This window comes from Sinocyclocheilus rhinocerous, unplaced genomic scaffold (assembly GCF_001515625.1).
Source record: "Sinocyclocheilus rhinocerous isolate Xijiao unplaced genomic scaffold, SAMN03320098_v1.1 scaffold2122, whole genome shotgun sequence".
NCBI classification, from domain to species: Eukaryota; Metazoa; Chordata; class Actinopteri; order Cypriniformes; family Cyprinidae; genus Sinocyclocheilus; species Sinocyclocheilus rhinocerous.
Window position 1 is genome coordinate 15015 of NW_015632070.1, and position 17014 is coordinate 32028.

General features: G+C 33.8%; 1 protein-coding gene across 1 annotated transcript in view; it reads left to right on the forward strand.

The window, feature by feature from the left end:
* The window catches only part of LOC107742187 (sodium channel protein type 4 subunit alpha-like), a 95721-nt gene that overhangs the window by 10061 nt on the left and 68646 nt on the right, over nt 1-17014 (forward strand). Inside the window, exons 7-11 of the mRNA XM_016555087.1 lie at nt 3932-4040; nt 4174-4356; nt 9455-9693; nt 14756-14929; nt 16346-16702. Coding sequence (XP_016410573.1) covers nt 3932-4040; nt 4174-4356; nt 9455-9693; nt 14756-14929; nt 16346-16702 — 1062 coding nt within the window. The remainder of the gene's footprint in view (nt 1-3931; nt 4041-4173; nt 4357-9454; nt 9694-14755; nt 14930-16345; nt 16703-17014) is intronic.

Here is a 17014-nt window from a genome sequence, read left to right on the forward strand (position 1 = left end):
TTTATTTATTTATTTAATTATTTATTTATTTTTATTTATTTATTTTGGGGTGAAATGCATGCCAGACATGTTCTGAGCAGGTATGTGGAGTTTATGTTTTATATATCTCTATTTTATCACATACAGTACATACATATTTATCAAAACATGACTCAGAGCGTGCAGTGAGGGATCTGTGATTGGAGAGAGACGTCTCTTGACGTTGCTTTTTCCTGGAAACACAAGTACACTTCCCAGAATGCCGTCTTATCAGTGTACTCAACAGCACTGACCGAAACGCCATATGAACCTCTTCAGATGCCATATACTGCCACGCATTAAACAGAAATGCACTGCATGCTTAATTAGCAATAACTGCACGCATATGTTACATAAGTGACTGCATAAGTGATTTCCATAGATGCATATTGTACGATACATGTAAAGAAACCGGTAATAATAGATAGAAGATAATGAATGCTATTATTATTATTATCATTAATTTATATTAAATATAATACATATTAAAATATTTTTAAAACCGAACATAAAACATATGTTTAAATTACATTATATATATATATATAAGTAAAATAAATAAGTAAAATAAATCAAATAAATAACTTGGAAGGATTTTTTCGATCTTTTTTGCATAAAATCCTTTATGAAAAAAATTCAAACAGACACAAATGAGACACTTATTGATGTACTGCAAGAACAGAGAACTATAAAATGAACGTGGAGCAGCTCTGATATTGAGAAATATATAGTTAATACTGAGACCTCTTGATTTTTTTTACTTTATTGTAGACAAGTCATAGTCTAATGAGAGACACATGTGAGATTACTGAGGTCTTTTTCTCATCTAAGAAGCAGCAAAATTTCAGTTTGCTCTCCATTTAATCTAAATGCAGTCTAGAGAGTCATTTTTGATGTATTCAAAGTGATTTTCCTTTCATACGAGCGTTTGAAACGGGAAGTATGACATCCTGCCAGAAATATCTGAATTACTCAGAAAGGAAAGGAGTCTGAAAACTGTCTGGACTGTGTGATGGAGGCACGGATACCCTGTTGTCTTGGTGATGTAGTCATGGTAACGTAGCAACAGATGTTGAATAAGCGTCTCACACACACACACACACACACACACACACACACTCACACACACACAACGGTGTTTCCCGCTCGTCTGAACAGCAGGAGTGGGCGTTCTGGTGGGCCGCGCTTCTGCATCATTCCTTTGATTACCTGCGATCAAAAACACATTATATAATCAGAGGGTCATTGTTACAGACAGACATCATATCATTGACTCGAAGACCTCAGATTAAAAACATTAAAACAGCAAATGGATAAAAGCATTTGACAAAAATTAACGCATTTCCCAAAACACCCGTTATCACTGAAGACTTCTGCTGCTGAGGGTTAATCGCTGCTTTTATTGGGCTTTTGTTTTGCACTAAACAGAATTGATTTTTAAATGCCATTAGGAGTGTTGTAGATTAATGTGTGTGTGTGTGTGTGTGTGTGTGTGTTTGCAGAGTCAATAATACTGCATAAAATATTGTTTGCTGAGCCTTATCTAGAGACAAGAAAATCAGAAAGAATTGAGGGTGGAGCTATCCAGAACTCCTTAACAACCACATAGTAACGCCCTGGCAACCACCTAGCAACCATCCAGTCACCCTAGCAACCACATAGCAATGTGTTCAACATCGTTCAGAGCACTTCACAACTGCACAGCAACACTTGCAATACTCTTGCAAATGTGAACTACACTTTAACTACTGCAGAGCAATACCCTAGCAACCACTCAGTGGCTCTAGCAACCACTCTAGCAGCCACATGAATGTGCTTTTAACTAATTCAGAACACGTATGAACTGCACAGCAACACCTTTACAACCACAGAGAACACTGTGGCAGTCACATAGCAACACCCTAGCAACCACCCAAATACCCTATCAGCCACATAGCAACACCCTAACAACCATCCAACACCATAACGAATAGTAGTGTGCTTAAAGAATCATTCAGAACTGGGAGCAACTGCACAATGACATTATAAATGCCCCTGCGATCACCAACAACACTGTAGCAACCACACAGCAACACCCTAGCAATCACCCAAATATCCTAGCAACCACCCTAACACATAGTAATATTCTTAAAAATCATTCAGAACAGGTAGCAACTGCACAGCAATGCTAGAAATGCCCTGCAATCACCAACAATGCTGTAGTAACCACATAGCAACACCTTATAAACCATCTAAACACCCTAGCAACTGCATAACAATGTGGTTAAAATAATTCAGAACATGTAACAACTGCATAGCAATGCCCTTATAATCGTCCCCAAAACATTGTAGCAATCACATAGCAACACCTTAGCAACCATTGAAAGACCCTAACAACCGCATAACAATGTGTCACTCACATAACCCTGCAGAAACCACATAGCAACACCCTAGCAACCACCCAAACACCCTAGTGTACAGGAACAGGCTTAAAAATAATTCAGAAAAGGTAGCTGCTGCACAGCGACACTAGAATTGCCCCTGCAATCAACAACAACAACACTGTAGCAACCACATAGCAACATCATAGCAATCAGCCAAATACCCTAGCAACCACATAACAACACCCTAGCAACCACCCAAACACCCTAGTGTACAGGAACAAGCTTAAAAATAATTCAGAAAAGGTAGCTGCTGCACAGCGACACTAGAATTGCCCCTGCAATCAACAACAACAACACTGTAGCAACCACATAGCAACATCCTAGCAATCAGCCAAATACCCTAGCAACCACATAGCAACACCCTAGCAACCACCCTAACACATAGCAATGTTCTTAAAAATCATTCAGAACAGGTATCAACTGCACAGCAGTACTAGAAATGCCCCTGCAATCACCAGCATCGGTAGCAACCACATAGCAACACCTTAGAAACCAGTTTGTGCGTGAAACCTGCATATGAACATTTTCATAAACAAATCATGATTCACTAAATCTTTCGTACTAAAATGTATTCTAAATGTAAGAAAAAATATAGGAACAACTGAAAGCACACGTACACAAAATTCACGCTCTGTCCGGTCTTAATAATCTACGTATACAGTATAATATATATAGCTATATATAATGTATGTTTTATCTTAGGATAATAATTATATATTATATTTAATTACAATAAAATGTATATATTTCATTTTAAAATTATTTCATCTTATACAGTGAAAGAGTAAGAAAAGCTGCGATAGATAAGCTATAGCTTGCACTGCGAGGTTTCTCTGAATGACTCGCATGTACAGCCGGCTAATGAAAGCTCTGTAAAATGGGTCTGTATAAAAGGTGTTTTATTGTAAATGAACTGATTTTGAGGACTGCGCGTTTGGCATTGCTCAAAGATCTGGCGAGAGCGCATCTGTAGACAGCACACGTCATATGGGGTTGCGTGGAGTATTTTTGACGAGAGCGACGAAAGGCGTAAGGAAAGCGTGTGCGGAAAGCCCTTATATGGAGATGATCTGGGCGTGTCTTATGGAAATTACTAACCTCGTGCACGTCATTTAGAATACTCCAAATTCACTAACATTAGGACGAGGTTAAGAACAAATTCACGTGTTGTGAATTACAGTTTTCGTGAAAAGTTTGAATGTGCGTATAAATACGAATAATTTAAGCAATTATTAGTGAATGTGCTTAAAATCATTTAGAACACTTAGCAACTACATAGCAACACCCTAGCAACCACCTGGTCACCCTAGCAACCATAAACCTTGATCTTTTTTTTTTTTTTGCATTCTAAAGCTTTGGTATGATACATAGTATATGTAAAACACCATACAGTGAATTGAAGTAAAAGAGAGAACAGTGAATGCTATAAATCTGCTCTTGTTTATTTCATTATGAAGCCATTTAAGTGACTGCTGTTGTTGGTTTTTCAGGGACACAACTCCAGCAATGAGCTGAGCAGTATGCTGCTGCCCCAGCTGCCCCAGGAGGGCCGACACCGGACCCTGAGCGCCACCAGCTACATCACTGACGCCATGGAAGGTAAGACACGGCGCCTGACAGAAACACAACACAACAAAAACAAACCAACCACAATCACACACGAGCCAGCGACGAGATATTAACCCTGAAACAACTCCATATGCACATAAAATCCACATGAAATCTTTTCCAGCAAGGTGCGTGCGAGGACAGGAGAAGTGTCTCCATCTGCTCGCGGTTAATATCGTCCCCCGAGACGCCGCTCGCTGTTGTTATTCAGAGGAAAGGTGTAACCCTCCCCACTGCTGCTTCATCATGACACAGCCAGGCTGTGAGATCACCTGGGTGGCACAAGAAGCCAGACTCTTCCCTCAGCGTTTTAGCGACTAAATAATAGCGTAACAGAATGTCCTCGCAGTTTCAAATCCGTTATGCCCATCAGGACAAAGTGCTTTAGGAAACGAAAGAGTAGACCGCCTGTAGAAGTTTGTGTATAAATAAATCAAGTGATGAATTCATTTTCATTGTTTGCGACGCTCCCGCTGGGAAACTATAGGGAACTAAATGTCCACACAACTGTAACGATAACAACGCAGAGGAGCGGTATCGTTGGAATCACTTTCAGAGCGATATTTTTTCCAGCTGACGAATGATAGAAACATTGACAGCCAATCAGAATCCACCCGACTTTAACGAGCTTGAGAATTTAACGTGTCAGATGACGAAACGGAAGTGCACGCTTATAATAAACAGAAAAACATCGTACACTGATGTGGATGTTAATTATATTTATAGTTATCGTACACAGTGGAACGATATAGTTGGAATCGCTTTCAGACCTCTTTTTTCCAGCAGTTTAACGAAATTACGTATTTAAGATGGCAGACGACAAAGCAGTAGTGCACACTTATAATAAACAGAATGTTATCATATAGCAAAGTGAATGCTAATTATCTTAATAGTTAAATTAATTAATTAATGAGTGAATGAATTAATTAAGGCATTTATATAGCGCTTTCATTGTGTATAACGATAACAACACAGAAAATGATACTGTTGGAATCACTTTCAGAACGATTTTATCCCAGCCAATCAGAATCCACCTGAGTTTAACAAAATTGAGTGTTTAAAGTGGCAGACGTCAGAACAGCAGCGCACGCTTATAATAAACAAAATGTTTTTGTATGCCGAAGTGAATGCTAATTATCTTAATAGTTATCGTTCAAAGTCCGTTCACACCAAGGACAGTAACTATGACGATAACTATAACATTTTAATAATTATTTGAATTCTACGAGGATGGTAAAGTCCACACAACAACTATAACAATAACAACGTAGGGGAACGATATCGATATGATATGATATTTTTTCCAGCCAATCAGAATCCACCTGAGTTTAACGAAATTAGGTATTTAAAGTGGCAGAAGACAAAACAGCAATTTGCACTTATAATAAACAGAATATTATCATCTGCCAATGTGGATGCTAATTATCTTTATAGATAAGTCCTCATCACAACTACAACAATAACGATGCAGAGGAACAATATTGTTGGAATCACTTTCAGAACTATTTTTTTCCAGCTAACGAATAATAAAAATTTTGACAGCCAATCAGAATCTAACCGAAAGAGTGTGAGCATTTAAAGCAACAGATGACAAAACAACAGTATGCGCTTATAATAACCAAAAATATATTGCCCACTGGCATAGACACTAATGTAATTTTCTTTGCTAATATACAGTAGTTATCATTGTAGTACTTAAAGTGAAGTAACACGGAGAAACATGAGATTATTGCCATCTTTTATGAACACAAACATCGGGATTCTTCATCAAAATCAATTGAAGACAGTTTTCTGTCATGCGGTTAGTGTGCTCTCCTCACTAGAGGAAATGAAATGTCACCTGTGAAAAAAGAGTCTTTTCTGGACTCTTGATTGGTCAGCACAAAAGTTGCTAACAGAAGAAGGCCTGAGCTCACAGGGTCTGAGTTTAGATCTGCTAGCATAAGAAAATGCCAATCCTCATTTTCACGCATGTGAAAGCTGACACGGTTTCTTTGCTAATATACAGTAGTTATCATTGTAGTACTTAAAGTGAAGTAACACGGAGAAACATGAGATTATTGCCATCTTTTATGAACACAAACATCGGGATTCTTCATCAAAATCAATTGAAGACAGTTTTCTGTCATGTGGTTAGTGTGCTCTCCTCACTAGAGGAAATGAAATGTCACCTGTGAAAAAAAAATGGAGTCTTTTCTGGACTCTTGATTGGTCAGCACAAAAGTTGCTAACAGAAGAAGGCCTTGAATCAACTCGGTGTTCGCGCACCGTCTGAAACACGTCTCTCTGTGTGTGTGTGTGTGTGCGTGCGCTTTGCACGTGTGCGGCAGAACCATAGACTGTATAAAAACGGCAGAACTGAAGAGACGCTGTGTGAGATGCGGCTTGTGCGCGCGCTTCAGGTGTGAGTCTGTCAGACAGCAAGACGAGACGGCAAAGAGGTGTTTAAAGTTGCTAACAGAAGAAGGCCTGAGCTCACAGGGTCTGAGTTTAGATCTGCTAGCATAAGAAAATGCCAATCCTCATTATCACGCATGTGAAAGCTGACACGGTAGGACAGCAGCAGGCCAAATTTACTGTAATGAGTGCGTTATGTCAGATGATGCTTACATACATGTGTGATAGATCGCCAGCTACCGCTTACTGATTTATTTGTATATAAATACGCTGACACTGGAACAGCCGTATTGCAAAAATACTCAGACATACCCTTTACAGAAATTCATAGTCATTCGTAATCATAGTTTCTACCCTAGTTTTACTATTCAGGGCCTGAATTTTGTACTGTGCACTGTTTTAATCATATAAATTCACATTTTCTATGACAGGAGTACATTAATTTATTACATCAGTACATTAATGATTTTATAGCTGAATAATAACTGTACCACCTTTTTAACCTAAATAATGAGCAGCTTGAACAAGCGAATAGTATGATGAAGTATCTGTATTTGCCTCAACAACTAACCTAGCAACACCCTAGCAACCACCCAGGAACTGCCCAGATACACGAGCAACTACCCAGAACACCCTAGCAACCACAAAACAAGTCTTGAGACAACCCAGAATGCCTTAGCAACTGCAAATCAACACTAGCAATGTCCTCACAACTACCCAGACACCCTAGAAACCCCCTAGAAACAACCCAAACATCCTAGCAACCCCCTAGAAACAACCCAGACACCCTAGCAACCCTCTAGAAACAATGCAGATACCCTAGCAACCCCCTAGAAACAACCCAGACACCCTAGCAACCCCTAAAAACCCCCAAGAAACAACTCGGACACCCTAGAAACCCCCAAGAAACAACACAGGCCCTCTAGAAACAACCCAGACATCCTAGCAACTAGGGCTGTGCGATATTGAAGAAAAATGCGATATGCGATACCTTGTTAAAAAATGCAATATTCGATATGCGATACGATATTGCTTAAAGTGTGTAAAATCAATTTCAAGTATATTTTCAAATATTTAAAAATGAAAATGATATAACCAATTTGTTTCACATTCTTTCTTGGAAAAGAAAGAATCACTACAACTTCTGAACTAAAACTTTGTCCTTTTGCAACGTTTTGATTTAAGTAGCCTATTATTAAAATGATTCAGATATCGCACGCCCTTGCGATATGCATATTGCGATATTTTGATAATCGATAATCGATATCGTGCAGCCCTACTAGCAACCCCCTAGAAACAACGCAGACACCCTAGAAACCCATAGAAACAACTCGGACACCCTAGCAACCCTCTAGAAACAATGCAGATACCCTAGCAACCCCCTAGAAACAATCCAGACACCCTAGACACATCAAATAAATTTAATTACTATTTTAAATTTAATTACTATTTTAGTATATATGTATTTATATTAGTGCTGTCAAGCGATTAATCGCGATTATTCGCATCCAAAATAAAAGTTTTGTTTACAAACTATATGTGTGCATATTGTGTATATTTATTATGTATATATAAATACAAACACATGCATGTATATATTTAAGAAAATTATGTTATGCCAACGCAGCGGCTCATCGCAGGAGTTAGTAGCACATTACTGCTGCAGAGCCAAATCTAGAGCCACAAGATGTCCGTCTCTGTCTCATTTCTCATTAGAGCGCTTACAGGTTCCTCCTAAACACGCATCCTCGCTTGTCAAGTGTGATTCATCCTCGGTTGGGTAGAAAAACAACATGCTAACCTTTCATCGTGACCTATTCATGTGGTGTTTGCTACAAGCCAAGAATTTCAATGCTGAGCTGTAAATTACACTTTTGTCGGTAGTTATTGAATGCAAATGCATTGAAACATTTCTTTAGTATATGTTTATGACTGCTAAATAGACTATAAAATCACTGTATCATGGCTTAAGTAAATGTTTTGATTTAATCTATTCATGCAGACAGGTAAACAGCCCATCCTTACATTACAGTAAATTTATGCTTTAATATTATGCATAAAATTCCTCCTACCTGACAGATTATCAATGAAATGAGCCCTGAGAAATAAACCTGTGTCTCTGACTACATTACAGTCTTCAAACAGGAACAAACTACATGGAGAACCAATCAGAAACACTAGACGCCTGTCAATCATTGTGCACTCTCAGGCTTGCTGGCATTGGATTGGCTGGCATGTCTTTGGAGGGCGGGGTTTACAAAATGGTTAAAGTTAGTAAAATGGCTGAACTTGCCACATGAACAGGAGAACCTTTATAACTTAAAAAAAAAAAACGGTTTGTTTTGTTTTAAAGTGTCCATAAACAAGAATACAGCTCAACGGAGTGATCTGAAGGGTTTATAATGAAACATTGTGAACTTGTATGTGATCTTGTGAACATATATGTGACCCTGGAGCACAAAGATATATATATCACATATATAAACATATATGTGACCCAAGTCGCTGGGGTATATTTGTAGCAATAGCCAACAATACACTGTATGGGTCAAAATTATCCATTTCTCTTTTATGCCAAAAATCATTAGGATATTAAGTAAAGATCATGTTCCATGAAGATATTTTGTAAATTTCTTACCGTAAATATATCAAAACTAAATTTTTGATTAGTAATATGCATTGCCAAGAACTTCATTTGGACAACTTTAATGTTGGTGATTTAAGGTGATTTTCTCAATATTCTGATTTTTTTGCACCCTCAGATTCCAGATTTTCAAATAGTTGTATCTCGGCCAAATATTGTCCTATCCTAACAAACCATACATCAATGGAAAGCTTATTTATTCAACTGACCTTATGACTGGTTTGGTCCTGGTATGGTCCAGGGTCACATATGGTCAGTTCAAGCACCCTGTAAAGCCAAATGTGGTTTTTGTGAAGAAAATGAAGCTTTGTTTGTAAGAATGCATGGGTAATTTGTTCTCCGCTGGTTGTTTTTGCGCTGACAGAGCTGGAGGAGGCGCAGCAGAAGTGTCACCCATGCTGGTACGTGTTTGCACACAAGTACCTGGTGTGGACGTGTGGCCCCAGCTGGCTGAAGGTGAAGGAGTGGGTGAAGTTCATGGTGAATGATCCGTTCCTGGATCTGGCCATCACTATCTGCATCGTTCTCAACACGCTCTTCATGGCTCTGGAGCACTATCCCATGACAGATGAGTTCAACCGCATGCTGTCTGTGGGGAACCTGGTGAGCATGTATTATTATGTTTTGCTATATTTATTGATATTGATATATTGAAATTAGTGGTGTCAAAATTAACGCGTTAACGCAGGCGATTAATTTTTTCAGTTTAACGCGTTAAAAATATTTAACGCAATTAACGCAGGGGCGGGGCTAGGGTTGGCCACCCCACTCACAACTGCTGCTTCTGTCACTTTTTCTCTTGACAAGAAGTGCATTTATTCAGTCGCAGAACGACTGAGAACGGGAGGCGTTTCAGACGCGCGCTCCACTTCACTTCAGCGCCACGCGCGAGTCAAGCGCATGCAATGCCGTGGTCAGTTAAGTCATGAAGTTACCAAAAAGGTGATTAAAGCTGCCTAATGTCTTAATGAATGCATTTATATAAATGCATACTAAAATTCAGAAGTTTGGGCTCGGTAAGATTTTTTTGATGTTTTTGAAAGAAGTCTCTTCTGCATTTAGGCTGCATTTATTTGATCAAAATACAGTAAAAATGGTCAAATATTTTTATGATTTAAAACAGCTGTTTTCTATGTGAATATCTATTAAAATGTAATTTATTTCTGTGATCAAAGCTGTATTTTCAGCATCATTACTCCAGTCTTCAGCGTCACATGATCTTCAGAAATCATTCTAATATGCTGATTTGCTGCTCAACAAACATTTCTGATTATCATCAATGTTGAAAACAGTTGTGCTGCACAATATTTTGGTGGAAAACGTGATATATTTTATTTTTCAGGATTCACGAATGAATAGAAAGTTTAAAAGAACAGCAGTTATTTGAAATAGAAATCTTTTGTAACATTATACATGTCTTTACTGTCACTTTTGATCAGTTTAATGCATCACAGATGAATAAAATATTATTCTATTGAAAAAAATAATAATAAATAAAAACAAAAAATCATACTTTTATTGTATTTTTTATTTCTTAATAAACTTTTTATGTTTACATTTTTTTTGTGAAGCACTTTAAAAACCCAAAATGATAATGTATGCATATAAATGATATATTTATACATTTTAAAATTTTATGATTAATTTAATATAATCAAATAGTAAATATTTATATTAAATACAAAACTCTCTCTCTCTCTCTCTCTCTCTCTCTATATATATATATATATATATATATATATTATTTTATTTTATTTTTTTAATTGAATAAATACAACAAACCCTGATATTTCAATATCAGTCTACACAGTTACTGAAAATGAAAATACACAAACATTGGCCAAAACTGTAACATTCTTGTATAAAACGTCCACTTGAATAATAAGTCAAGAAGCAGATGTTGATATCACGTTTATTTGTTATACCGGTTGGAAAGTCAGCTTTAGCACATTGCATTGTGGGAAACAGCAGCCAGCGCAGTGTAATCTGGATGCATTTGGCACATATTAGCAAATCTAGTGAGTGTGCAATGAATAAAGCCTGTGTACTGCAGAAATATTGCTAGTGTTTGAGGATGTAGATCGTGTAGACGGAGTCATACGAGGACGTTCAGATCAATACGGTCTCTTCACATGAGTGACGGGTAGTTTGTGCATGACTGACAGCATTATCGACTCTGTCATCTGAAGATTAAAGTGCAGAGCATGTTAGTTACAGACAGCAACACCTCAGTCTTTCCTGTGTTTGTCCAGCCGCGATGAAGACTCAAACTCACCGAAACTCATCCTAAAGTCTGAAGAATAACATAGTTTGATATATAATATGCAGTGTATATTAGATTTTGCATACAGTTTGCAGCCTTTTTAAAAAGGTTTCTATATTGTAACTTCTTTGGAAATGTTTGTCCAGCCTTGCTAAAGTGTGAATGTCTCTAAGGCTGTCAAGAACATGTTTGGCTCATATTTTATAATCAATTCTAAAGAAAACTAAATTAATTTAATATTTTGAAATTATTTATATTATTTTATTTATTTTTATAATTTATTTTTAACAATTTGTTATTTAATTTTATTTAATTTTATTTAATTTTATTTTATTTTATTTGAATGTAAAATCTCATGTTCAAAGAGTAGAATCTGTGTTATTTTAGTGTTATTTATGTAATATTATAGTATTTATTAATATTTTGAATTACTTCTTTATTTTCAATTTTCATTTTAATTTTAGTTAAATTTTATGTGATTTTGTCGCATATAATTTTGATTTAAAAATTAATTACAATTAAAAATGTTCTATTTTACTTCGTTTTTATTTCAACATAACTATTTTAGGTAGTTGTCAATTTAAAAAAAAATTTTTTTTCTTCTAATATTTATATTTTATTACAGATTTATTTCACTTAACAAAAAGATTTTTAATAGTTTGAGTTAACAAGAACAATGAGCAGAATAAAGATCCATATTGTCTGCAGTGTCAAGACCCTTACTGCCAAATTTAATATTTCATTTTTAGTTTTGTTGTGCTTTTTTCATTTTTTTATATTTTGGTTTATCTTTCATTTATTATTTTTTAAATTTTAGTTTTAGTATTTTTAGTACTTTGAACATATTTAATTTCAATTAGTTCAGATTTCTCTATTTTTTTCTGTATTTACATTTTATTTTATTCCCGATTTATTTCAATTAATAGTTTCCGTTAACAATAACAACAAGCAGAATTAAAATCTATATTGTTTGCTAAATTTAATATTTAATTTTGTTATGTGCTTTTTTTTCATTTTTAGTAGCATTATATTATATATTATAGTATATGTTTTTTATATGTTTTTATTTAGCTTTTAATTTATTTTTATTTCAGTTTTAGAAATTTTAGAACTTTAACTTATTTCAGTTAGTTAGTTAGTTTTTTTATTTGTCCGTTGCTCTGAACACGTCTAGCTCATATTTCATCCCAAAACCAGACGAAAGAAATAAGAAATTATATTTTACACAAAGAAAATGAAGCCTAGATAACTATTAAGCACCCAAAATGCTTTAGTAAAATTTAAACTTTTTTTTTTTTAGATTATTTGCATTTAAATGTAATTGTACTACATCAACGTATTTATTGTGCTGTTTAATTTAAATAAAATGTAGGAATTTAAACGTAAATATAAAAATATTACATAAAATATTAAATATATTAATATTTAATTGTATTGTATATTGTAATTTAATTATTACAGTAAAGAGAATCTAATGAGAATTACAATTCAGAAATGAGAATTATAAATTCAATAATAATAATAAATTACTTGTTGAAATTCATTACTTTTATTTTATTTTATATTATTTATTTATTTATTTATTAAAGTTTTTTTTGTACCACTGCATCATAGTAGTATTTATTTTGTTGTTTAATTAAAAAAAATACATTTAAACATTAAAAATATTACAAATTTAAATAAATTTAAATTTTTGTATTTTCAATTTAATATTTAAAATTTAAATTCTCATTTGTGAATCTAATGAGAATCACAGTTGAGAACAATGAGAATGACCAAAAAAATTTAAAAAATTTAAAAATAAAATTTAAAATGTCCACATTTACCAATTTGGGGTGAATGTGTTTAATTAACATGAAAATAACCCTAAAAATAGATTCATTTTTAATTTATTTACGTATTTATTTTAATGTGTTTTTAATGTCTAACATGATTTAATTTGATAAATAATAGCATAATAATAATAATAATAATAATAACATTATTTCATTTGAACTAATTCATTATTTTCTAAAATGTTTACTTCTTTTATTGTATTTTTTATTTCTTATTAAACTTTTTATGATTAAAATTTTTTTTTTTTTCTGTGAAGCACTTTAAATGACCACTGTGTATGAAATGTGCTATATACATTAACATGCCTATTTATTTATTTGTTTATTCATTCATTCATTGGTTTATGTTTTGTTGGGCTGAAATGTGCGCGGAGCGTGTTTCCACGAGCAGAGGCCGTGGATGTTCCTCCAGATCTGGGTTTATTGGTGAGATTAAAGCAGTAATTAGGGGCTCTGCTCATCTTCACAGGACGTGTTTCTCTCAGATGTTTATAGGGACTCCTCCGTGTCACGTATCGCAGTCACATCCAAACGCTCGACTCCCAGAAACAAGAAACAGAGCAGCTGTAGGAAACAAACACACATGCCCCGCCCCTTCCGTCTTTGCTTTTTTAATATTTTGCATAATTTAATTATGCTTTCAGCAGCTGCCAATAATTGTACAGTGCTCTGCAGAACATAAAAATTAAGTAGAAAATTTAATTTAAAGAAAAAAAAACTGTTACATTAACAGGTCACATCCATTTTATAGTTTTAGTTAACAATAAAAATGAGCAGATTAAAAATCTTTTTTTTTTTGCTAAATTTTTGTCATGTGCTTTTGTTTTTAGTAGCTTTTTCTATTTTTCTATTATCTTTTTTAGTTTTAGAAATCGTATTTCAGTTAGTCAGAATTTCCAGTTGTTTATTTTTCTTCTGTATTTTTTATTTATTTCATTTTAAAAGATTTTAATAGTTTTAGTTAACAATAACAACCCTGAGTAGAATAAATATACTTCAAATAAATAAAAAAATATATTGTGCATAAAGAAAATGAAGCTTGCTTGACTATTAAGCACTCAAAATAATTTTTATTTAAATGTATTATTTTAATTTAATATTACTTAAATTACTCAGCAGATGAAGTATATTCATGAAGTGATTTAATATCACACTAAACATTTACCATGTTTTTCAAGCAAGTCTCAATCTGTAAAAACTAATGTAAATACATGTATATATATATTGACGTATATATTTATTTATATACCAAAACCATTTTATTTATATATATATAACCATTGTTTTAGCTGCTGAAAATACTAGTGTTCTAATGATTTTGGCCACCACTGTACATTCACATGCATATATTTATATGCATAATTTATTTACATTTATACAATTATTTATACATTCTTTACACAATATGTATATATTTCTTTACATAATGTACATAAAAATAAGATTCTTGTAGCTCAAGCGGTTTGATTCCCTGGGGATTGCACTGAAGTGGATATTTAACGCCAGTCACTTTGGATAAAAGCGTCTGTCAGATGCATGAATGTAAATCTGCTGCTGTTCTTCTCAGGTGTTCACAGGCATCTTCACAGCGGAGATGGTCCTGAAGATCATCGCTCTGGATCCGTATTATTACTTTCAGCAGGGCTGGAACATCTTTGACAGTCTGATCGTGAGTCTGAGTCTCATGGAGCTGGGTTTGTCCAACGTGGAGGGTCTGTCTGTCCTGCGCTCCTTCAGACTGGTAAAACACGCTCAGAACGCACTTCATTTGCATTTGTAGTTTCTTTTTAGAAATCTTAAAAAGCCCTTAATCCCAGCTGACAAGAGTACATTCCAAGAACATTTCTCATTAAGTTATGAAAATGTTATTTCTGAACATTTAAAGCGTCCAATTTCAGCTTTAGAAATGTTTTTTTCTTGTTTATGGAAATGTTCAGGGAACATTCTGTTTTGTCATTTTCAAACGTTATTGGAATGTTACTTTTGAACGTTCCGAAACATTTAAAAAAATGTTAGATGAATGTCCAACTGAAACATTCATTTATTTCTTTATTTACATTTCGAATACTTCTTTAAAAGCTTATATATTTATCTATTTATATACATTTATTTATTTATATACAATGCTTCTATAAAAGCTTTATGTATTTATTCATTTACATTTTGAATACTTCTGAAAGGCTTATATATTTATTTGTTTATATGCATTTATTTATTTATATACAATGCTTCTTTAAAAGCTTTTATTTATTTGTATATATTTTGAATACTTCTATAAAGGATGCTTTATTTATTTATAAATTTTGACTACTTCGTTAAATGCTTATTTATTTATATACATTTATTTATATACAATGCTTATTTAAAAGTTTGCTTATTTATTTATTTGTATATATTTTGAATAATTCTATAAAGGATGCTTTATTTATTTATTTATTTATAAATTTTGACTACTTCGTTAAATGCTTATTTATTTATATACATTTATTTATATACAATGCTTATTTAAAAGTTTGCTTATTTATTTATTTGTATACATTTTGAATTTTTCTTTAAAATTAAGTAATTTATTTATATACAATGCTTCTTTAAAAGCTTTTATTTATTTATTTGTATATATTTTGAATACTTCTATAAAGGATGCTTTATTTATTTATAAATTTTGACTACTTCGTTAAAAGCTTATTAATTTATTTAGTTATATACATTTATTTATATACAATGCTTCTTTAAAAGTTTGCTTATTATTTATTTATTTGTATACATTTTGAATACTTCTGTAAAGACTTGCTGTATTTATTTATTTATTTACATTTTGAATGCTTCGTTAAAATTTATTCATTCATTCATTCATTTATTTATTTATTTATTTATATACAATGCTTCTTTAAAAGCTTTTATTTATTTATTTATTTATATACATTTTGAATACTTCTTTTTGACTTTTGGCTGCTTTTGTTATTTTTATAACAAAATAATATTTTATCAAAAACTATGTGTTGGAAACTACCTTTTTTTTTTTTTTAATCTCAGCATAATGCAATTAGGTAATATCAGGCCTTTTTTGCAACTCGACAGAATGTTAAAAATGCATTGCTTTGTCATGAGCGTTTTATATGGAATATCATTGAAAACCACTCTTCTTCTTCTCCTTCAGCTGCGAGTCTTCAAGCTGGCGAAGTCGTGGCCGACGCTGAACACGCTCATAAAGATCATCGGGAACTCGGTGGGCGCTCTGGGGAACCTGACGCTGGTTCTGGCCATCATCGTCTTCATCTTCGCCGTGGTCGGCATGCAGCTGTTCGGGAAGAACTACGAGTCGTGCGTCTGCAAGATCTCCAGGGACTGTATTCTGCCCCGCTGGCACATGAAGGACTTCTTCCACTCGTTCCTCATCGTTTTCCGGGTCTTGTGCGGAGAGTGGATCGAGACCATGTGGGACTGTATGGAAGTGGCGGGCCAGCCGCTCTGCATCCTGGTCTTCATGCTGGTCATGGTCATCGGGAACCTCGTGGTGAGTGCTGGAGCTCGTTTTATTCTCACTGGCTTCATGCTGCGGCTCAAAGCGCCTTCACCTTTTGAAGAAAGTGAGCTGAATCTTGTGGAGGTTTTTGAGGTGTTTCTTTGCTGTCATTGCGTCTCAAAGCAGCTTTACAGTTTTAAGTGAAAGAATCTGAAGATTTTAAGAAGCTATATAAAAATTATTGGTTAAAAACTACTAATTTAACGGTAAATAAAATAAAATAAGCATATATATATATATATATATATATATATATATATATATATACTGTTACATACATATATATATATACATATACATATA